This window comes from Lutra lutra, chromosome 7 (assembly GCF_902655055.1).
Source record: "Lutra lutra chromosome 7, mLutLut1.2, whole genome shotgun sequence".
Lineage (NCBI taxonomy): Eukaryota > Metazoa > Chordata > Mammalia > Carnivora > Mustelidae > Lutra > Lutra lutra.
The window spans coordinates 42884257-42909856 of NC_062284.1; the positions used below are offsets into that span (position 1 = coordinate 42884257).

The window sequence follows — 25600 nt, forward strand, 5'->3', positions numbered from 1 at the left end:
TCTTTGAAATGTACATACATACACCCCATTCATATATGAATTTCTTAAAATATTTTAAAATAATACTTGTTAAAATAAAGTAACTAATATAAACCATATTCAATTACCACTTATCTTTTCACTAAGAAAAATTTTTGGTTCCTTAATTTGGTTCCCTCAGAAATCAATTCAAGAAATACCAAGACATAATCTAACTAATGATGATTTATAATATTTATTTTATTTATACATTTTATTTTTTAACATTCCAAACATAAATTCTTTTATAATTAGTGAAGAGGCTCAGTTCTACTGCTTTATTGTCTCTCTGTTAATGAACTAATATGAAAATTTCAAAGTGGCAATAAAACAGGTCCACTGGCATCAGATTACTTAAATTTTCACAATCAAATTTAATATTTAAGAAACATTTGGCAGAGAATAATATGGAATGAGGATTCCACTTACTGTCTTAAACTTTTATAAATTCAGGTTTTATCCTGATACTAGTGGCCAGAGAAAATTATAGAGATAACAGTCCTTTACACAATACTTTGAACTCAAATTTCTGAACCCCTTAGAATCTAGCTAGTTTAGTGAACCAAAGAAAATGTGAATGAAATCAGAGGTAAATAAGCAAGCAGAATCTTACCAGGTACTCCATATTGTTGGCAGGACACTTCACACACCCATAACTTCCCACTGTATCCAATGAAAATCCACTGGACCAGGCACTAGTTGAAATTTTCAGTTGTACCTACACCAGAACACATAACCATTATATAAGAAACCTAAAAGACTATATTAATATTTTATTTGAGGGAAAGTTGTTAGATCACTAGAAATTTATTTAGTATCATGGGACACAGAAAAAAATAATCAAAGCCATATGGCCAATGGGTCACAGAACCACAGATATTCTAGAAGCCAAAAAAATAAAACCAGAGTTCCAATCTTCCCATTCACCTATGCAATGACGTTAGTGAATTTAAAGATGTATACCAGTGAGATCCTCTGTTGTTTAAGAAAAAACCACCATAATGTAAACTGGTATTTTCCAGTGTTACACTTAAGATATTGAGCTAACAAATTCTTAAAGTTCTAAAACACAGAGAATTGATGTCTTTAACATTATTCAACAAATGTTACATGAAAAGCATCATGATCAGCAGAATGGAAGACAACAGGACACCACTCCTGTCTTTAATGAGCTCCAACTGAACAGGGAGATAGAAAACACTACTAGTAATTATGATGCAAGACTCAATGTGACTAATGGCTACACAAGTGGTACAAAATGCTATGAAGGGGAGAAGGTAAAAAGTTTACTTCTAGCTATGAGATCTAGATAAAGTTTTATAGAAGAGATCTAATTGTGCTCCTCCATCTACCCAGACCTACTGACTCAAATAGAGGTACAACCCAGAAATATGTTTGAAAAGCCCTCTAGGTGATTCTAATGCAAACTGAAATTTGAGAACCACCGCTCTAAGAGGACATGGATGCAATATCTAGCTCCACTTTAGATAGCTTGAAATCCCTTCACACATGTCATGCCTGAGCACAATGATAGTCAAAGGATGAACAGCAGGTAACCAGAAAAGATATGGCAGACAGGGAAAACATGGGGGAAGAGGCATTCTAGCAGAGGATGTAGCACAGACAGAGGCCCAGCAGTAACTTGGGACAGGGTGTGTTAAGCAATTCCAAGATAGGAATCTACAAAGGAAAAAAGGGACCAGACCACAAAGACCAGGCTTAGGCAGTAGGTTCTCTCTCGGAGGCCTGGCTTAGTGCTTCATACCTAGGTGGGCTCAGTTAATACAAGCCAAGTCCAACTCTTCTACCTTTTGAAATGCTATTTCATCACTGGTAAACTACATAAAATCAAGCTTTCTACCTGACACTACTAAAAGAACAGAAGTAATTCTAAAGGCCATGGAGAAAGGGACAATTCAGCTTTGAGAAACTCTTGCTAGTCCTAACAACCCACTAGATTATGTATTCCTGAAAAGTCTCCTTGGACCTACTTCATACCAGTGGCACTTAGCAAACGGGTAAGCATGGATTTAAAGAAGGCTAATGACTCATGAGTTCCTAGATTAGGAATTTATCTATTTTAAATTGTTATATCAACCAAAACACACCTTATTTTTACTAAAAATGTTCTTCTTCTTGAAAGAGAATAAAATAATATCCCTGAAATCAGCTGGATGTTTCACGTGAATGTCTTCTGAACAATACTGGAGAACTCGAGAAGTCTTGTTGATTAGCCAGTAGGGACTAAAGACAGATAGCACCATCCGGCTGCCAATTCGTTTGACATGTACTGACAAGTCAATTGACATCATTTCTGCAGAGTCAGAGGAAAAACACACAAGAAAGAATTCGGGAAGAGTATCACATATACGGAAATGTCCATTCCAGTTTCTGCCCTGATATTTCATCAGAACTAATTCCATTATTTCTCCACGGATTTTTGAATGTAGAACATCCGCGGCACTGCCTTCTGCTAGCTCAAGAGTTTCCGCTGTTCCCTAAAAGCAAACAAACAAAAACTAAATTTGCTTAGTGATTTTTTAAAAACCTCTGCAATAGCAATATCCATATTTTATACAAGTGCTAACAACCTACCAGATTCAGATTAACTGACAAGTCTTCAACAAAGTACCATGTTTACAGATTATGAATATCCAATAACCACTAATAACTAAAAAGAAAAGACTGTAACATGGCCAAAGGCAGAAACTGTCTTTTGGTCACGAGTAGGCCAACAGCCATAAGTTTTCAAAAAAAAAGTCAGATCTATACCAAAAATCAAAGGACGGATTCAGGAGTGCTGGCTGTTGTCTGTGTTATTAAATGAACCTTTCAACTGTCTCAGCTTCAGCTTCATCTGCTCTTCACACACTATGCCTAGTGATTCTTACATAAAGAGAAGAAGGAAAGTGATATCAAACTATTCTGACAAGCTATCTAAGTAAGGCAGAATTATTTTTAAAATGAATAATCGCCACATAATAAAGCAGGCTTTCTTTTTGAAAGCTTCTCTTGAATAAGTACCATTTAGTTCATTTAATTCATTTTTGTCTTTGCATCTCAGGGATGACTCATTATTAGATAAAGAAAAGAAATAATTTAGGTTCCAACATTTCCAGACTTTTATATTCTAAAATGTTGTGGCATAAGAATATAAAAATATTTATCATACATCAATGCTAAGAAATGTTCCCCATTATTTCTTAGTCAGACTAATTATTTTAAGTTCAACAGAAACCTGGACCAAATAATCATACGATTAACCTAAAAATAAAAACTTTAAAATTAACTTTAGAATAAAGTAAGATGAAGTATTTCCCCATTGGCTTTTTTCTATCTCTTAGCTAATGGAATTTTACTTAATTAATAGAGATTATTATGGCTTTTAACTCACAGCACATGCAGCAAAGTTCAGTGGAAGGGAGCAAAAGAGCCAAATTGCCTAGGTTCAAATCCCAGTCTACAACTTACTAGTTGTGGGTTCTCAGGCCTGTCACTTAATCCCTCTGTGACTCAGTTTCTTCATCTGTAAAATGGACCTAATAATAGTACCTACTTCAGAAGGTTATTGCAAGAATTAAATGTGTTAATACATGTAAAGCACATGGCACAGTGACTGTCATATACTAAATGCTGTATCAGTTTTTGCCGTTATTAATATTAAAAGGATTTTTTAATTTATTTGACAGAGAGAGATCACAAGTAGGCAGAAAGGCAGGCAGAGAGAGAGGAAGGGAAGCAGTCTCCCCACTGAGCAGAGAGCCCGATGTGGGACTCGATCCCAGGACGCTGAGATCATGACCTGAGCTGAAGGCAGTGGCTCAACCCACTGAGCCACCCAGGCACCCCATGTTATTAATATTAAAGCATTACAAGAACACTATGGAAAATACTCAACTAAAAACACAGTAAAAAAACTAGAATTCACTCTGCAATAATAAAGGTCAAACAAAATACAAGAGACGTACTTCAAGTAAGTATCTTAGAGAATATGGGAGAAGGTTCCGCAAAGTGAGGGTAGGATAAAGATGAATAATATAAGCTGGATCCCAGTCTTCCTCATGGGTACATATATAGCTTAATTCATCAGGCAGAGCAACTGTATTGACAATGAGAGGTAAGAAGTTGACTTCGACTGATGGACACTGCAGCATGCATCTGACTTCCCTGCTCCTGTGAAGTTCTTCCTTCCAAGAAATATAAGTAGTGGATTCTTTGTACTGATTCTCTAAGATACCAGCAGGCTGAATAAATAACTGACACCTAAGGAAAAAGAAGACAGAGTGGAGATAAAAGTTTTAAATCAAAAACTTAAGGGAAAAAAATATCATTAAATCTTCTTGATAACACTTATAAGTAAGTACTACAATTCCAATTTTTACAGATGAGGAAAATAAGGCTACGGAAGGTTAAGAAACTTGCCCAAAGTCATATAGCTAACCCAGGAGGAACTTTCTGGGGAAAAAAAAAATCCACAATCACCAGTCAGAAAAAATAGTCATTTCAAATATAAAGGCAATCTCATAAAGACAGATTTCAGAAAATTCTAAAACATTGAATATACAATAAGAAATCTTCATCTGGTAAATTCAATGATAGAGTAAATCTATTTATATATGTCTTAAAACTGGCTTTTACATATCTTTAGATAATGAAAATATGGGGCGCCTGGGTGGCTCAGTGGGTTAAAGCCCCTGCCTTCGGCGCAGGTCATGATCCCAGGGTCCTGGGATCGAGCCCCACATCAGGCTCTCTGCTCTGCGGGGAGGCTGCTTCCTCCTCTCTCTGTCTCTGCCTGCCTCTCTGCCTACTTGTCTGTCAAATAAGTAAATAAAATCTTAAAAAAAAAAAAAATAAAAAAAAAAAGAAAATATAAGGTTATTTGTTCTAGAACATAGATCCCAATTCATAGAATTAAAAATACGTATTATGAACCTTTTAAAACTTAGTATATTCAAAGAAGTATGTACCTATATGAGTCTAAAGGAACATGGAACTCCTCTTCAGGTCTGACTACTCCAATGCGCTCCAATAGCTTAACATTCTTAACATATTTATAGATGATGAACGCAATAGAGAAATGGTTTTTAATCTGTTAGATAAAAAAGACATACAAGTTGTTTAAAAAGATATAGATGCTTGAGAGAAAAATGTGAGCTGCACACAGTTACTTTCAGATCTAAAAAGTTTCAAACCCAATATTAAAGAAGATACTTTTATGGACAATTGAAAAATTTGGAGATATTTAAATGCGACATATGAGAAACTTGATGTTTAAGCGGCAGTTTAAAATTTCTAGGATATTCATATGCTCTACCCTCTGTGTTCATTGTTAGTGTATAATATACATTAATTTTGAAGAGTTCAGCCATAATATTTTCCCCGTTTCATCATTTTTTCAAGGCACCATGTGAAAACAGGAAAGGATAGCAAAGGAAATATGAGGAAAAGTATACAACTCTCTTTTCTTAACTATAATGAGATACAGGCTAGAGCTAATAGCAAACTGAGAGCTAACAATTGCCAAAAATGGCAACCTTTCATTTTTTATCTGATGTTCTAAGTAGAAAGAAATGTTCTTTTGATGACCATATAATGAACCCGTAATAATGCACAAAAGAAAAATGGATAAAGCCTTAAAGGTAGAAAAGATTAAGATACTGGAATTTTTTTTTCTGGGGAGATCAATCCAATATTCTTTCACACATAATTGAAAAATACTGTCCCAAGTGATATACAAAGAGAATGGAACATTATCCTATTTGACAACCGGCTAAGATTATTAATACTCCCATTTCTAAATCTTTAAATAGACAAAAACCTTCATTAATTTTAAAACTAGACCACAACAAAAATGAGCTTTCAAGTAACAAGACTGTTTAATCAGACATTTAATATGAAGACTATTACAAAAGCAAGTTGGATTGGAAATAGCAGCCAGTTCTATAATTTATTTTGCAATAATCAGTACTGACCTAATGTCTTACTACTTTCCTATATCCAGCTAAATGATTAAATACTTCTTGTTTTACTAGGAGGGACACAATTCACTTTAATGCATTACCTGCAGAGGAGAGCGAAGGGTAATTACTTTACTCCCTTCGGTTGCATCAATTTGTACCAAGACTGAGTCAGAATGACTGGCATTGGGATTCCGTACATTATACAGTCGCCTTCCAGATTTAGCAACAGGAACTTTTGCAACTTCTGTATATCCATGAGGTACTAAGGCAGAGCACAAGTGAGAAGCATTCCAAATGTTAATTTACCTATATTTCTCTAAGACAGAGTACTTTTCAGTAACTTAAAATAATGACAAGAGCATTCTTCTTTATGACCAAAACTGATGACTACACAAAATGCTTTTCTAAGACATAGGAACTAACAAAGAAAGGAAACTAAAGAAACTAAAATTAAAAGAAGAAGAAGAAGAAGAAGAAGAAGAAGAAACAACAACAACAACAACAACTAGGTGTAAAATTTTTTGACCCAGAAGAGTTTCTCTTGGGGTTTTAAGTTGTATTAAAGCCAAGAAACAGGGGCATCTGGGTGACTCAGTTAAGCACCTGACTCTTGATTTCCGCTCTGCTGGGGGAACTGGGATTGAGCCCTGCCTCAGGCTCCATCCTTAGCAGGGAGGTGGTCTGGGATTCTCTCTCTCTCTATCTCTGCCCCTCCTTACCCCCACCTCCCACTCCCCCTCTCCTGTACACACACACTCTCCCCCTCTCTCTCAAAATAAATAAATCTTAAAAACAAACAAACAAACAAACAAAGAAAAACAAGAAACAGACTCTTAACCCTAGAGAAAAAACATGGTTACTAGCTGGAAGAGGGGTGGGGGGATGGGTGAAACAGATGATGGGGATTAAGGACTGCACTTGTGATGAGTACCGGTATATGGAAATGCTGAATCACTATACTGTATACCTGAAACTAGTATTACCCTGTATGTTAACTAATTAGAATTAAAATAAAAACTTTAAAAAATGTATTTAAAAAATCCAGCTTGTTCTTTATTCTTTCAAGTATATAGCAATAACACCTTTTTTTTTTTTTTGCAATGGTGATAATTACTGTCAATATTTTAGGACTTCCGAATACAGTTAATTTTTCTCTCCTCGTTGAACACACATTCTTTTTGAAGCACACTACATATTGTATTAAGGGCACAGAAATAATCTGATTTTCTAAAGTAAATCTTTTTTTAAAAAGATTTATTTATTTTAGAGAGAGTATGTGCACACGCATGTGTTTATCAGACATTTAAAATGAAGACTATTACAAAAGCAAGTTGGATGTGTGTTTAGTGTGGGGAGAAGCAGAAGGAGAGAAAGCATCTCAAGAAGACTCTGAGCTGAGTGCCGAACTGGACGCGGGCTCAATCCCACAACCCAGACGGAGATCATGATCTAAGATAATTATTTTAATTTTTTAAAACTTTTAAAAGATTGTTATTTATTTGAGATTACATGAGAGAGACAGAGAGACAATGTAAGAGAGAGAGCAAGAGCTAGTACAAACGGGGTGGAGCAGAGGGGGAGAAGGAGAAGCAGACTCCCCGGTGAGCAGGGAGCCTGACATGAGACTCCATCCCAGAACCCCAGATTATGACCTGACCCAAAGGCAGACACTTAAGAGACGGAGCCCCCCAGGTGAGCCTCTAAGGTAATTCTTAATCAAATTTAATTTTCTCAAGTTTAGAGGAAGAAAAGGAGATAAGAGTTTATCAACTATTTGGTTCAATCCTTTAGAAATGTTGTTTCTCATAGTTTCTGCAGTAATTTCTTCATATTTTATAAAAAATAAGTCCCACACCTACAATTCCAAATATACCCTTAAAATAAAATAAATACAGCATACCAAAGGTTAGAGTGAAGAAGGAGCTTTCTTGACGGCTCAATATAGATAATTTTCCTTGACGTGACGGTTCCATGCTAGCATATTCCAATTCCAAATTCTGACCAGCATCAACATCATAAACACCACTTTTCTCAAGGGAGCCTATTACTCTAAGATTATGATTGGGCTGCACCTTAATGGGAACACCTACAGCATTTTTCACTGTAAAAGGAGCTCTATCTTTTAAAGAGTAGTCAAAAGTAGAAGCAGTGCCCTCTGAAAAACCCTGAAAAGGAACATAACATTACAATAAAATTTTGCAAAATGCAATTTTTTTCCAAAATTAAATAACCCTATACATTTTTAAGAAATTAATTTTGATGACAAACATTAATAATCCATACATGTTTCAATTTAAAATCCCATATGAAAGATTACAAGCACAAACCAAACATACTTTGGCTAAATTGTTGAAAACATTTAGGCAACTTTTGGATATTGTTATATTCATTGTATCTCCTGAAGAAATATGAACTGCTGTTTGTGGCTCAGGAAGAAAAATAAAATCATCTCCTGGCATTAAACTTCTATCCTGGACTGGATTCTTCTTTACCTATGATGATAAATAACATAATACATTTAAGTTACTAGTTAATTCATAATAAAATTTTAAAACTCTCAAAGAGTTAAATTCTCCTAAACTGGTCACTTTGTATTAAAACTCCTCAAAGGTTTCATTTTCAAAAATAATCAGTTCTTCACTTAGATTTAGCACAGATCAGCAGTCTTTCGGTGTATAGTCAGGGCATGGGGTAATGTTTAAAACTGTGTCACAAACACACTTAAAGTCAGCTATGATATTTGTCTCTTGTGCATTCCTCAGAGCAAGTGCTGATGAGGATTCTAAGATGACCCTGAAGTCTAAACTGATCCTTTTTGGAGGTAATATGGAATTCCTTCTACTTTTAACTATTAGCACATATAAATAATATGATAAGCTTTCAACCAGCCATCAAATTCCATCATAGTTTTTGTACTAATAGAGCTGAAAAACCTTATAAAAAATTATTTGTTAGCCTGTCTGTGTCAGAGACAGGCAGGTCAGAAATATTACTACTTCACTGAGAGGAAACTGGGACACAGGTTAGGTAACTTCTCATCTTTAAAATAAGAATCTGATGAGCTGATTTCAGTGCCTCACACTTCAGTCAGGCTACCCCAGAGTTGTGTTGTGATAATCTGTTAAAGGTATACAACTCATGATCTTTTTAGTCTAGAAAAATGTGCTTTGGTATCTAGGATTCTGAAGTGCTCTCAAGAAATACCATAAAGAGATAACACACAAAAAAATCAAGAACTAGAATTCAAGTTTTCTCAAAATTTTTGGTATCTTAAAACCAAGGAGGATCTCCTCATTAATAGCTTTTTTGATTTCAACTTGGACCTAGATGTCCATCTACAGACGAATGGATAAAGAAGATGTGGTATATATACACAATGGAATACTATGCAGCCATCAAAAGAAATGAAATCTTGCCATTTGCGACGACGTGGATGGAACTAGAGGGTATCATGCTTAGCGAAATAAGTCAATCGGAGAAAGACAACTATCATATGATCTCCCTGATATGAGGGAGAGGAGATGCAACATGGGGGGTTGAGGGGGTAGGAGAAGAGTAAATGAAACAAGATGGGATTGGGAGGGAGACAAACCATAAGTGACTCTTAATCTCACAAAACAAACTGAGGGTTGATGGGGGGAGGGGGTTGGGAGAGGGGGTGGGGTTATGGATATTGGGGAGGGTATGTGCTATGGTGAGTGTTGTGAAGTGTGTAAACCTGGCGATTCGCAGACCTATACCCCTGGGGATAAAAATATATGTTTATAAAGCTGTAAAAAAAAAAAAAAAAAAAAAAAAAAAAAAAACCAAGGAGGATCTCAAAGAGCTTCATTTATATCAATTATATCTATCACATGAACTCTACTAGAAACTGAAACTGAGGAAACTTTAAATATTCATTTAAAATAATAATTTTATGTTGAATAATATTTTTTTTAATTTTTTATTTTTTCAGCATAACAGTATTCATTATTTTTGCACCACACCCAGTGCTCCATGCAATCCGTGCCCTCTACAATACCCACCACCTGGTGCCCCCAACCTCCCACCCCCCACCCCTTCAAAATTCTCAGATCGTTTTTCAGAGTCCATAGTCTCTCATGGTTCACCTCCCCTTCCAATTTCCCTCAACTCCCTTCTCCTCTCCATGAAAGGTAACTATTAAAGTTATCTTTGATAGTAAAAAGAGGGGCATTTACAAATCTCTCTAGTGCCTGCCGAAAGGAAAGACAGGTGGATTTTCATTTTTGCTTCAGTATTCATTCTGTTGCAATATCATACTGTCTCTGGAAAATTCCATTGTATACTCATGAGAGATTGAGAATAAAAATGATATGTAATGACTGAATATTATTATTAAAATAGTTCTGATCCCCAGAACCCTCTGAAAGGGCCTCCAGAATCCTAGACAACATCTTGAGAATCACTGAACTAAAAAATATGTGATTTCCCTTAGTGCCATTCAACATAAAGATATTTTACGGTTTCCTTACATCAAGCCTCAAATTCCATTGTCTCTTCCCTTCCACTCTCTCAATCAATGGCTCCCAAACAGCATGGGTCTCATTGTAATAGTGAACCTGGAAAGGCACAGAATTACAACAGTCTTTCAACTTAATCACATAATTCTATAACCAGTAGGAAAAAATATTATGTAACTAATATTACATGTCAGTCATCATTTTAACAACACACCTAAAGACATAAAGTATATCTATAAATAGGGTGCACTTTCCTTTTCTTTCTTCCTTTACTGCCATAAACAAATTAACAAGAAAATCTTTTATTAAAAATAATGACGAACTAAATAATACTACGCATCAAGTTAAATGTTAGAATGTATGATACATTCTAACTCATATATATACTCATATATACACTCATATATACATTTACTGTGGCCATGCACAAACAAAATAAGCTCACATCTTAATTTTGCAATTGTACTTTTGAGGAACTGACTCTGGAAATACTAAATGATGTGGTCATACCTCTAATGTCATGTCAGCAGTAGCAGCCATTAGGGAAGTCCAATTTTTAATATTTCCCGAGAACTTAGACTCTGCCAGTAATAAAGGTACAGTTCGATGTCCAAGGCCACATTCTAAGATAACTTGAACCGACTCTACAACAACAGCACAATTTTCCTCTATTGATGGATGTTGAATGTCTTTGAAATTTTCTGTTATTTCTGTTGCCATGTCAACACCAAGAAACCAAGAGTTATAATCACTAATAGATTTGACACCCCAAAGATTTTCTGTTTCCTTAGATGTATCTTTGGATTCATCTTCTTTTGTCTTTGGAGACATAGCAGCCATGATTGTTACCACAGTATTCAGAATTATGGGTGAAATCTTTAAAAAAAGAAAGCGAAACAATTTTAAGAATAAATTATTTCCCGGATGAGAAGAATATATAACACAAAAGTTTAAAAATGAATTAAAAATAAGTAAATATTAAATATATTACATTCATACCCAAGGAAAACAAAAGGGAATACACAAAATCATATGTCAAATTAACAAACCTCATAACAATGATTTCTGCCCAGGCTACTCTAGAATTAAGTAATTACTGTTATACATCAACTGTCAAAACAGGTGAAGTTAAATTGATCCACTCAGAGTAAAACAGTGTTACGTGAACAGAAAAATGTAGAAGTGTAACTGAATTTTTCATTTTTCAAACAGCTACATTAACTAAGCCAATGTATGATCCCCATCTAGGTATACATACATGGTTTTCATTTGTCTTACTGAAACAAAAAGCCTATGAATCACCAAGGATACACTTACACTTAGCCTAATATCTGCAAATTCTACTTCTTATTATCTTCGTATAGTATCTTTGCTCACCTCCTCATTCCTATCACTGTGCCTTAGTTCTACACTGATGTCTTCTAGGTCCGGTGAGCATCCCCATGGCCCACCCTCCACACGTCCACCAGCATTATTTTTCTAAAACCCAAACCTGGGCATGCCTATGCCTAACATTTTCAGTTTCCCGTAACTTTAAGGATAAAGTAAATTTCTCTTTAGCTTAGGCCTTTGTGATCTGGTGCCTAATCAATTAGCTAGCAAGGGTTTCCCAAAATGTGAGTAATACTGGGTTAAATAAGTGGATTCCTATTTAGTTCAGTTCTCACAACCTCTACTTGTTTAATACACTAAAAAGATACAATTACATTACCAAAAGAAGGATTTGGTATGTATCTCTTCCCAAACTAACCTGTCAACTAAGTCCCTTTTTTGTCCTTGCCTTATTAATGTCACCTGTAATTAGGGTTCCCAATCTTATAACTCCACCACATCTTTCTCTCCAGCCAGATGGGATCACCCCTTCTAAGCCTATAAAGGGTTTTTTATACCTCTGCTTTTGTGCATATTGTCAGTTCTGACTTGATAACCCTCGTCTTCCCTTTCCATCTAACCTTCATCAGATTTTCAAAACTTGATTCAAGTAGCCCCACTTCAAGGCAGCTTCCCCTGATGTCCTGGTCTGAGTTAAAGGCCCCTTGCCTGTGTTCCAAACAGCACCTTGTGCATGCCTCTAGCTCTGAAAGCTGGACTCACTGATTTACTTCTTTCTCTTACATAGGTCATTAAGTGTTTTGAAGGTAGGGACTATGTATTCACAATGTCTTGTACAGAACATTTTTCATTCACAGTAAGAGCTCAAAACATGTTCGCTGAATAAACAAAGAAAATGAAAGATAATTCACCCAGTACCTTATCTATTGTCTTAGATTAAATGCCTGCAAATTAAAGAACTCCACCCCCCGTTTACTACTTTAAGTTTTTAAAAAAGTAAATCTGCTAACAAAACACAATCTAAAACTACCCGGTACTTTAAAATATTGTTTAGCATGGTAATTCAAATGACATTAGTTTGAGCCTTGGTTTAATCACTATTGGCTATTTTATAGTAAAGCTACTATCAGAACCTCAATTTTGTGTCCTTTGAACAGAGAGAGAAGTAGATTTTGGAAAGTATTCTATAAGTTCCATTTCTAACCAATCATGAGGTCATACTTAAACAATACAAATGCCATTGGAGAAGAGAGTTTTTTTTCAATATTTCCAATGTAAGAGATTTTAAAAAAGCAAATCCTAATAACTTATTTCTACCATATATCTGTCATTATAAATATTTTATAAGACAAATAAGACATTTAATTACATAATTATTAAATTCAAATTATGCCTCAAATAAAAGCCTAAAAGTAACTTATGACAAATAATAGCAACTTCATTTTACCATCCCTCCTTCCCTTCTCTTTCTACCCTATCTCTGTTGTTCCCCAAACCCAATCTCCCCAACATATACACATGTAAATAGATAAAAACTATCCTGATCATTTGTATATATTTAAAAAGTACTCTTTTTAAAAAGATAGAAATAAACATTTGCTTTAAAGAAAAAATGTATTTTAATGTTAGTGGTATTTACTGTTTGAATATGTGATGTGACTAGCATAATGCTCTAGTTACAAGAGAGATCAAAAGATACTGTTAGAAAAATAAGAATTTTTACCCAAAAACATGATAGGCACTAACCTTAATTATAAATTCTTCAACCGTAATACTTATATTTTGTTTTCCTGAGGCCCACATACATTTTTCCATAAATAAAGAACAGGGCTGTAAGACCTAGAACAAATAAATGAAATTCATATTTCCTTACTAATAGATCTGCTATATATATATATATATACATACACATATAAAATACACACAAGAATATGTCTTACTTAACTTACTTTATCTTTAACTGTAACCTACTACTAAAAGCAAAAGGTAAGTTAAACTAGCTGAGAATTTCTTTTGAGGGCTCTTCTAAACTACCACAAATCTGTGAACATTGTAAAAAGACCTTAAGCAGTTCTGATCAATTCCTCTATGTCAAATTCTCAAGTAATGATGCACACTTAATAGAAGTTTAAGATGTTTCATTTAATAGAAGTTTAAAATGTTTCATTTCACTAAAATATCTTTTAAATGATGCCCTCTGTAAAACATTTAAAATATCTATAAAAATGAGGTAAAGATTATGTTAAAGTCTTACATTCACAAAGAAGTATATGAGGAAATTAAACTGTTTTTTCATTGTAATTTTTATGACCACTATATCACCTGAAACTTATTTTAAACAAGGAGTCCCTAGGGGCGTCTGGGTGGCTCAGTGGGTTAAAGCCTCTGCCTTCAGCTCAGGTCATGATCCCAGGGTCCTGGGATTGAGCCCCGCATCAGGCTCTCTGCTCAGCGGGGAGCCTGCTTCCTCCTCTCTCTCTGCCTGTCTCTCTGCCTATTTGTGATCTCTGTCTGTCAAATAAATAAATAAAATCTTAAAAACAAACAAACAAACAAACAAACAAACAAGGAGTCCTGGTCACACCTTAAAAAAAAGACTGTGGTAAAAGAGGTAATGAATAGTTTCCATATGATCAAGAAGAGGTCAGTCTTGAATATTGTCTAAGATTTTTTTTTTTTTGCTTTTTTTGGATGAAGTACTCTTTTAATAGAATAATTGAAAATATAAAATCAGATATAAAAGTAAATATTTTAAATGAAATTAAAATAACAATAAATTTCACATTTAAAATTTGATAAGTGTCAACACCAAAAGTCCAGAAACATGACATTAGGACATTATATTTATCATCAGTTAACTGCCTAGCACATACCTCTATAATACATTTTTCTATATTTTTTGGCTACTTACTATTTTTTTTGCCTCTTCATATTATGATGATTTCATTCATTTAAGGTTCTTATAAGAACAAATTTCAAATCTTCAAACCCAATGATGTATTAAAACTATAAAGCTTATATTTATATACATAGATCATTAAGAAAATAAACTGACCTTGCACCTGAATTGAATGAGGGAATTAGTGTTGCATAACTTCCATTTTAAAAAAATTAGGATGAGCTTTCTGTGACATACCAAATGCTAAAGAACACTTCATGATAAAGTACAGACTAAGCCTAGAATTGCATTTCTTTATGTAAGCCACTTTGCCCACAAATTTTAATTTAAAATAACACTACAATGAGTCATATGACAATCCTCTTTAAGGTTAACTCCTCAATTTAATATTTAGAAATTACTGGTGTGGCAATTAAGTTAATTAAAATCATATTTTTCAACAATAATGTGAACACATAACTGAAGTTAACTTTTAATACAGCAAAACACAATCTCTTTTAGTCATATGACTCCAATTGAATTTTCATTCTAAGCTTAAAGATTTTAATAATCCTTCATGCATTCATTCATTCATTCACTGGATATACTGTGGTAAACTAAACATAAGAAACAGCTGAAAAGGAATGTTGATTTGTACTAAAATTCAAATACTGCTCAACAAAAGATGGCATAATGAAAAGAAAAGGAGTTTAAAGGTAGTTCCCAGTTCTGTCATTAGTAGCCATGGCTGAATCATTTAACATCTTTAGAACTCAAAATCCGTATGTGTAAAACCTCAAGTTTGTAGTAAATAATCTCTCAAGTCTTACAGAACTCTCATGTTCTAGGATTCTATAAATCCACTATTTCTGCCATTCTCAAGTGAAGCTTAGAATAAGCTAATTCTTACTGTGGTAATGTTTCTTCCTCTTTTTTCTCTGAGAAAAGGGCAAGCAAGGACTTTCAGATCTCTCACAGAAGCTTCCATCATCTGTTCAAGTTTGGATGTTGACAGAGAGAGGTTACACTGGAATGAGGCTGTCAGAGCAGGAGCATCAGCCTTTGTCAGATTGGCAACAAACACCACTTCCGGATCTGTGATCTTGGCCTTTAAAGTCATGTTTGGTCTTACAGAGTCATCTGAAGAAAAAAAAAAAAAAGGAACCAAAAAAGTTGTAGTAAAATATATCTTGTATATATTTTGTATACTCAATATATTGAGTATATGGTGTGTATAAGTCACTAAGCTCTTTCTAATATCTTGCTATAATAGATATGGCAGAATTAACAATATTAATAGTTGATTAATACTAGTGGTAAATGATCATTAACAAATGCTGATTTTGTGGGATAATGCAATTTGATTTCAGTCATAAGAAGATCATTTCCACTTTGACCAACAAGAATAATCCTCTTTTGAAGTTGTTTTTGTCAGAATTAAGGTGAGTACATTATATGTACAAGTGTGTATTAGGTTATGTTGCAGGGACAAGGTGGGCAAAATAGGAAGAAGATAAGAGACTCTTTATAGCAAAGCTGGCTTTTGACTTTACTATAAAATACACAGTGTCCTGCAATCTACAGTATAAGTATATTAAACATGTGTATGAACACAGAGGTATCATATGTGATTATTGTTTAGGAAAGCTAAGTGGAAAAATCAAATTCTGACTTTGCCAATAAATAGCATTTTCCAGTCTTGCTGAGTTATATATTAGAAAAACAAATGCCTCGACTTAGAGAATCATAATTTAACACAGAAAATCACTGGTCTACTTGGTAATGCTGGAATAAACAATTTATTGAACAGCAAGTGACTTCAGTGCACATCAAGACCAGACATGTGCAAACACTCCACTGAGTTTAAGGTGTTTATAGTGCTGTCCAGAGGCAACATGCTAGCTGCTCCAATACCCCCACTCTCTGTTCCACTGTTCCACTGTTCTTCAGTGTGCGATAACTCTTCCATATATTTTCTTTGAATAAAAGATTGCTCTTCTATAAAACATGCTGCCAGCCAAAGACCCAGATTAACTCCCTCAATTTTTGATTAAGTAAAGAAATGTTAATGGCAGAGCTGGAATCAGAGCAGCAGTTTCCTAGCCCTTAATCCAAAATATATTTCTACTTTACCTCTCCTAAAAATTTATGCTTACTAAAGTTTTTCCAAAGAATATATTTAAATTGGAAAGAGCAATTTGAGTTTCTTAAATTGTCCATTCATCTTTTTTCTTATCTGTAATCTTTGTTAAAACATATGACAAGTTGTCATCTATGACAGATAAATTCTGCTAACCTTTCTCCATCTTGATTTTTGCTGTGGCCGTCTGTCGTAGTGGAATCTGTGCTTCTTTTGCCATATTTTCTGGATTCTGAGACACAGCTTTGATAAAGAAATCTGCTACTGTCATCAGAAACTCCACACTGGCACATACATATAGCTTGTCAAGAACAGCATCAACGTGACTTCCAGTTTTGCTTTGGTTGTAACTTATATCAATCATAGAACTGTTGTCATCTTGGTCATTCTTTTTATCAATCATTCTAAAAAATATATACATTTATTATTTATTTCCTGCAAAAATAATTTAAAAGATGAAAAAATTGCCTAAACATCTTAACAATCTTTCTTTCACCTTTGAGTTTTTAATCTGAATAGAAAACAAGTCAATGTTAACCAGAGTCTAATTAGCTAATAAGCAACCAAGACATAGTCTCCTAATCTCCACAGCAAGATTCATGTTATTAATCTTTTATGGAATATTTTATAATTATAATGCAATGTCAGAAAAATAAATGAATGACTATTGAAAGGAATTTTGGCAATTAACAAAACGTATTAATGTGGTTTCACAAAATTTAAAGGATAACCTCTTTATATTATTTTACAAAATAAAACCTCCCTGAACAAATTTTTCTCCAAATATTCTATATAATTTAAGTCCAAAAGTATTCAATCCAGTTCAAATCAGCCAGTGTTTATCAAGTGGCTGCAATGCTAGGAAGCCAGTGTTTATCAATGCACACATGCTAGGAAGAGCAGGTTTCCAAACAGAGGATGGCCTTTATCATTCTTGCCTAGACAACAGTGGACAGCCACCCCAAACATGAAATTTGCAAACTAGAAAAGCTGGTTGCGTAACAGACTCTTTTCTCATTTATTCAACTCTAGGAAAAACAAAGGGCTCAGAAGTATCCAGTATGTACTCAATGGAGTCCCAGTTTAGGGAGGATCATAGTTTTTCTCCAAAGAATATCAAGGACAAGAGTATTATGTTTCATTATTTGAGAGAGGAATAAAAATATAATTAGACTATTAAAGTTACATTATTTCCCACTTTATTGAAGTTTGATATAAGTTATTGATATAGGTTATTGAAGGTTGATATAAGTAATGTTTTAAAACTGGGTTGCGGGGCGCCTGGGTGGCTCAGTGGGTTAAAGCCTCTGCCTTCGGCTCAGGTCATGATCCCAGGGTTCTGGGATCGAGCCCCGCATCGGGCTCTCTGCTTAACCGGGGGCCTGCTTCCTCCTCTCTCTGCCTGCCTCTCTGCCTACTCTGTCAAGTAAAATCTTTAAAAAAAAAACAAAAACAAAACAAAACAAAAACTGGGTTGTAAGGTGAAAATGCTAGGGATTCCATTTGTAGTAAAATTTTGAAAGAAATTTAAGAATATTGTTTTAAAATTTTTTTTTAGAGATTTTATTTATTTATCTGACAGAGGTCAGGCAGAGAGATAGGCAGAGAGAGGGGGAAGCAGGCTCCCTGCCGAGCAGATAGCCTGATATGGGGCTCAACCCCAGGACCTTGAGATCATGACCTGAGCCAAAGGAGAGGCTAGAACATTGTTTTAAAATATATAGACAGAACAGAGGTGCCTGGGTGGCTTAGTCAGTTAAGCATCTGTGTTCAGCTCAGGTCATGCTCTCAGAGTCCTGGGGTCGAGCCCTGCATCTGGCTCCCTGCTCAGTGGAGAGTTGCTTCTCCCTCTGCTCCCTACCCCATTTGTGCTCATGCTCTCTCTCAAATAAATAAATAAATAAATCTTTAAAAATACACACACACACACACACACACACACATACACACACACACATAGACAAAATAAATAAGACAAAGATCTAAAACTTTCAGACATTTAAAAAAAAAATCCTGCCTACTGAGGATAATTTAGAAAAATATATTACCAACAAACCATCCCATGTGGACTTCATTATTAAAATTCTTACATTCTTTTAGTTCCTGCTATTAAGACAGTACTCCATTTTATTAGTAAATGTCCCTTTAATTCAAACTTCAAAGCAGTTGAATCTGGTATCAGCACTACTTCTTGATGCACTTCAAACTGAAGTATGACCAAAGACCTCTTTTGATAATCCCAAGCCTAGCAATCAGTGCCTGGTAACAATGCAAGGTGCAATGTCAACCTTACATAATGCACAGCAAATTCAGAGATGACAAACCTTGATGTTGCTCGCTCAATGCCTTCTCTGAGATCATCAAGGGTGCATGTCTTAAGTTTAAGGCTGACATTCATTGAGCCATCCTTAAACATCTTCCCTACAGAGGCCATAAGATGTAGTCTGAGTTCACCAAGCCGGAAATTGTCATTGTGAAATGAAAGTTTGGATTCCTGTGGCATATTTTCAAGCAAAAGAATCAATTATTTTTAAATAGTTTGCTTTTAAACACATTTCTTAACTCAGACGAAAGGCAAATCGATGAAACAAAATTTAAAAGTATGGGAGTTAAAACAAGAATAAAACGGAATAATGTGTGTGTTTGTGAGTATATAGGTACATACAAAAAATATGTGTGTATGCAGGTATTCAATAATGATTAATATATTAAAATTTATCTCACAGTTTAATGTAAATAAAAATAGTCAGGAAATATTTTTATTAATCAGTCTAACTTATAAATATTTAAGAGCTCTTCTGTAAAAAAAAACTGTGATAGGAACTATGTGGTTTATGAGAAGAACAAGATATAGTAGGTGAACTCAGTGAGCTTACACCCTAACAAAGATAGAAAATAGAAATACATTATAAGAAACATCACAAGGAGATGCTATAAGTTGGAACTGATCAAAGGCTGACATGTAATCATTTATTTATTCATATTTAATCTTCCCACATGACACAAAGAATATTAAGTGATTAGGTAAAGAATACAAATAGCGAAAGCTCAGAGAGTCAAAGAGATCACTGTGGGCTGAGAAAAATTCATGAAGGTGAGAAGTGAATTAAGCCTCAGAGACTGGGTGAGATCAGATGGGCTGAGAGAAGGTAGAACACATTCTAGATGGGGAAGAAAACATGACTGAACAGTTCAAAGATGTTCTGAGGGGACAAGGTACAAGCTACATAGGCTTGAATATTCTAATTAAAGAATGGTAGGATATGTAAGTGATAAATGACTAAATTCTACTCCTGAAACCAATATTACACTACATGTTAACTAAGTAAAATTTAAATAAAAACTTAAAAAAAAGAAGAATGGTAGGGAATGAGGGCTGAAAATATAGGGGCCTAACTGAGGTCTCAAATCTTGAACCAAAGATTTAAATTTTCATTTACAGGAAAAAGGAACTCAACTTTTATTTAACTGTAACATATAATCTCCAAATTCCCTAGGTGAAGTCTGTACGCCCAGACTTTAAAAAAACAAACCCCCTCAAAAAAGAAAAAAACAACAACAAAACCAACCAACAAAAATCTCTTCCAGGAAGTAAAGACTCTCAGTTATAACTGCTCACTCTAAATGATGGCACTGATGGAAGGAGTATCGGTGATGTGCCATTCCTGGCACGCTGGTTCTAACTCTACATCTGCCACACTGCATGCACACAGTACATCGATGGGTCAGGCATTATTGACATTATTATTGGCAAATTTAGAATGTAAGTTTTAAAAATGTAAATAATTCACAAACTTTGGGTCTATAATTATTAATAGAAATGACCTGTGACACAACTTTTGGTCACAATATATAGTTCCAGATGTAAACAAATTGGACCCACTGAATTTTTTTTAACATGGTAAAATTCAGATAACATAATACTGAATGGTTTTTAGTAGAACTGGAAGTTGTAAATGGTTACATGAGACTCATTTAGGAAAATGAACTTGTGTCAATGTCTAGTATGGATAAAAGGAAAAAGAGCAATAAACATGGAACCCATTGCAGTAGGGTGAATGAAGAAGTTTCAAATAAGTGAGCAGTGAGAAGTGACAGGAAAGAACAAAGAAAAAATGACAATACTCAGTGTATTGTATTCAGTGTACTCAGTGTATTGTACTCAGTGTACTCAGTGTATGAATGAAGATCAACAAAGAAAAAAGTAAAAAAAGATACCAACGTTCTAAGGCTGGGAAACCAGTAGAATGACGGTACCTTGAGTGAAATAAAGAATACATTTAACCGTTCATTTTCCATTTGGCCACTTTCTGTTCTTTTCATAACATTAAACATTAGAAATGAAAGTTCTTTATTGCATAAATGGCAGATACTAGCTTAAGGCACAACAGTAACAATATATGAATATTGTATAACTTTGAGAAAACAGTATAAAATATAAGATAACAAATATTAACTATAGATATAACCAACACAGATTATGGTTATTATCATATGATGTATTTATTATGAGTATTATGACAACTGATCTAATAAAAATATTTATTGATGATACTGTCTACACAACAAAAAAAAAACTTCCTAAAATACCACTGGAACATTAATTACATCAAATCATGGCAGACACCTGGGTGGCTCAGTGGGTTGAGCCTCTGCCTTCAGCTCAGGTCATGCTCTCAGGGTCCTGGGATTGAGCCCTGCATCGGGCTCCCTGCTCAGCAGGTAGCCTGCTTCCCCCCTCTCTCTCTCTGCCTGCCTCTCTGCCTACTTGTGATCTCTGCCAAATAAATAAACAAAATTAAAAAAAAATTATGGCACTAGATCTTGGTTCTTCAATTCACTAATAAGTATCTTTCATACATATCTATTACATGTAATATTTATTCAACAGAAACATAATTAATGCTTATATATATCTTGGATAATCATGAATTTTAAAAGAATCCTCTCATGTTGGGGCGACTGGGTGGCTCAGTCATTAGGCATCTGCCTTCGGCTTGGGTCATGATCCCGGGTCCTGGGATAGAGCCCCACATCAGGCTCCCTGATCAGCCGGAAGCCTGCTTCTCCCTCTCCCACTCCCTGCTTGTGTTCCCTCTCTCACTGTGTCTTTCTCTGTCAAATAAATAAAATCTTTAAAAAAGAAAGAATTCTCTAATATTCCAAAGCTACTCTTGAATTATTCTGCTTAGTTATATATATACATATATAGCTATGTAATAAAATTACACATGTAATTAATTACTTACATATAAAATCTCACATATAAAATTCCTCTACTAGAGATGATCTAAGTGGTTTCAGTGCTGATGTTACTTGGAAAGAAGTAAAACCTTTTTCCTTAGCTGAGTAAGATTAGAAATATTAGAAATAACAAAGTGAAGATACAACAAGACTAATGTATATTCTATAGGCCAAATAGAATTTAATAGACATTAATTTTTTAAATAGTCAAATCAAAAACTGCCAGTATTCTAAAAGTAAATATCAAGAGCTAAAGGTTTTTTCTAAATAAAGACATTTAGTACATACCTGGTTGATATCATTATTATAAAGGACAATGGAAAGAGACTCAAAGTGAAAGTCAAATTGGAGAGTGACACTTTGGTCCATAGAAAGCTTTGAGTCTGGCAAATCTTGTTCTGATGGTTCAAACATAAGTATGAAAATTAAAAAGCTTTAAGAAGGTATGGTATTTTATACTTATTTAAAAAGCTAAATAATAAGTTATTATTCTAAATATGTATCATACTTTCTAGGATTCTTTAAACCGTATTACAAGACAATTAATTAAAATAGCAATGATTTATTCTATATGTTCAGTACAGGGCAGAATGATGAGGGCAGGCCATCTATATTTTTTAAAGAACAAAAAAGAGGGGATCCTATAGAGTATCAAGACCACTTTTTTTAAAAAGTCCCCCAGAGTGAGACTGCTCATCACAGTTTACAATTAACACAGCATTTAACTTAAATGGTTATAAGCCAGTGTCAAGAAATTATGAAGTTGGGGGCACAGAAAAATAAAATACTTTGTCCTTGAACAGACAACTAGACAGTAACCTCTGCTAGCATAGTGCAATTCTCACTATCTTTAATTACCTATACTACCCAACTCATTACTTTGATAAGAACAGAATATAATTCAATAGGAGAGTCAAAGAGAGCTCAAACACAATATGGGGCAGGGAGCTTTTGGAATTCTGAGGTAAAAGAGATTTCAAGAAGTAACTTTGCCATTCCCTCATTAATGGGCAAAAACCTTTTAGACAGCAAGATTAAGAATAGATACTGCTTTCAACCACTCTTACAAAGTCATTTTATCATCTCTTTTGGGGATTGATTCTATTCTTTGATCACTTATAGGGAAGTGCTCTTACAAGATGCTGGAAAAGCAAACATTGCATAACTTTAACCACATAAAGGCAGAAGCATTTCTAAGTTGGAAAACACTAGGGTTTTTTTTCCTGAAAGTAATTCACATTCCAATTTTCACTGCTTTCATCTGAATTCACAAGTTCTCCCAAGGATCACATTAACAATATAGCCAGAACCAGATACACAAATTGACCACAGTTGAACATAATGAGATCATTAATCACATAAAGCCTGCCTGCTATTTTTATTCATCTGTACATAGTTCCTGTCTAACCATAGCAACAGCCTGCTTATCTAGCATTTATCCATACTGTAGCATAAACCCAATCTTGGGAGAAGATGCTGGGCTCACTGAGCTCATGTAGCACTCATTACTATCCACCTCAAACAAAACCTTTTGTGCACACTGCTCTAGTCATTTATTTTGTAACAAACACATAAAAACACAAAACACACTGGCCCAACTATAGGAGAAGCAATATTAATGGTATTATTAACTGGCAGTTTTATCTATTACTTTCTGAAGTATTAGCTGATAATCTGAGCATTATAAAAGCAGAGCAGTCTGGGGACATTTATTAAGAAGGACAAGGGGTACTTCACCTCTTGCCAGCCATGGAAATTTTAACCTAATATTTACAAGTCTAATAAAACATATGATGTTCACGTCAATGACTTTAAATGATGAAAAAACAGTAGAAGTATGTTTTACATGACTGTTCTGAGCAAGAAGGATACTTTTACTTTATAAAAGTTATCTTTTTAAAATGACTGAATTTAGAAGGCTCAGTGCTTATAAAAGATTCCATTCTAATAATCTGGAAAATTCCCTTATGTATGTGACTACATCATTCACTGATAAAGCCAGATAAGCAAAGCTGTTTTTATACAGCTTCATTATGGGCCTGCCTTCTGAGTAGGATACCAAGATTCTTTTCTCTCTATTTTTTGGGGACCTTACTATCCAGCTTGCCTACTTTGCTATTTCTCAAGGTCTACCACCTTGGTGGCTCTTGAATTCAACAAATTCATGTTTTACAAGTAAAGGGCAAACATGCATCCTGCAGACAAAATGTGGCCTCTCCCCGTAGAGAAGACAATGAGCATACCTCCTTTCCTTGGGAGCTCCAGGCAGCCCCAGACCGTGTACCAGCCAATTTTCCACAGTAAACACTACAATACTGAATCAGTTCATACCACACTATACTAGACAACTAAAAAGACCACTAAACATAAATATGGCATTAACATTAATTTTTCTCCATGATCAAAGCAAAAATCTTCATCAATTTGTACCTTTGAGGTGGTCGGGCCCACCCAGAACATCTTTTTTTACTCTTACAGCCTCTTGGGTAGACTGTGTAGGGCTTGGCTGTGAAGAAGCTTCTCCAAGATTTTCCAGCAAAATTTTCATTAAAACTGTTAAGTCATCTTCACTGAGAGCAACCTAGAAAGCAATAATAAGTTGTTGTTAATATAAAGGAATAAAAACACAGAATATCATATTCATGTTTTAATTTACAGTTCCTCAAATTCAACGTCTATCTGTAAACAACAACAAAAAAGGAGTTGGAGCAGTAAATACAGGAGAGAGCTATTTCATCTTATATACTATGAGACACTCCTCATGTGTGTAGACATACTTCTGTCTGAACCCACGCCCAAGGCCCTGCATCCATCATCACTCTTTTTGCCTTGTCCTTTCTTGTATGTTCCTGGACCTGTGTTTCTCTCCACTCTCCCTATCTCCTCATCTCCACTCTGCCTCTCTCTTCTGGCCCAGCAGCAGCTCCACTTCACTTCCATCCAAACTCAGTACAAGAATAGAGCTGTTTAGTTTCTAACCCCCACCAAGAAGTAAAAAGATTCTCTCTTGCAATGCAGCTCTTATTCCCTGTGTGTGTGTGTATGTATGTATGTGTGTGTGTGCATGTGTGTGTGTATATGTCCATATATGTGTGTGTGTGTGTGTATATATATATATGTCCATATATGGACATACCTAAGAATAATCAAGAATAATGTCACTTAGAAGAGTAACTAATACATCTATGACTAATTTTTAAAAACCAAAGTACAGAGCAGGAAAGGAATATCTAATTCATCTTTTACCTTTATAAAAGGGGATATGTGACAAGAAAAAAGAAGAGAAAAGAGAGAGAGAAAGATAGAAAGGATGGAAAGAAGAGAGGGAGGGAGGAAGATCAACAGCTTTTGAATCAGGCAGCTCTCTATCAACACTGCCACTTTCAGGCTCAGCCAAGTTTCTTAGCCTCCTTAACTCAGACTTCTCAATTGATTAATTGATTTAGAGAGAGAGAGAGAGAGAGAGAGATCACAAGTAGGCAGAGAGGCAGGCAGAGAGAGAGAGGGAAGCAGGCTCCATGCTGAGCAGAGAGCCTGATGCGGG

The 25600-nt window shown here is 34.8% G+C and overlaps 1 protein-coding gene across 3 annotated transcripts in view; it reads right to left on the reverse strand.

Annotated features, from left to right (window-relative positions):
- Positions 1–25600, reverse strand: part of VPS13C (vacuolar protein sorting 13 homolog C) — a 187272-nt gene that overhangs the window by 43560 nt on the left and 118112 nt on the right. For all 3 annotated transcript variants that reach the window (XM_047735663.1, XM_047735661.1, XM_047735662.1), the window contains 15 exons: positions 24487–24637; positions 22345–22454; positions 19137–19306; positions 16969–17216; positions 15583–15812; positions 13541–13633; positions 10973–11338; positions 10475–10561; positions 8318–8473; positions 7882–8146; positions 6083–6243; positions 4989–5110; positions 3987–4281; positions 2127–2516; positions 632–736 (listed from right to left, as the gene is read on the reverse strand). In XM_047735663.1, the coding sequence (XP_047591619.1) occupies positions 632–736; positions 2127–2516; positions 3987–4281; positions 4989–5110; positions 6083–6243; positions 7882–8146; positions 8318–8473; positions 10475–10561; positions 10973–11338; positions 13541–13633; positions 15583–15812; positions 16969–17216; positions 19137–19306; positions 22345–22454; positions 24487–24637 (2949 nt within the window). The remainder of the gene's footprint in view (positions 1–631; positions 737–2126; positions 2517–3986; positions 4282–4988; positions 5111–6082; positions 6244–7881; positions 8147–8317; positions 8474–10474; positions 10562–10972; positions 11339–13540; positions 13634–15582; positions 15813–16968; positions 17217–19136; positions 19307–22344; positions 22455–24486; positions 24638–25600) is intronic.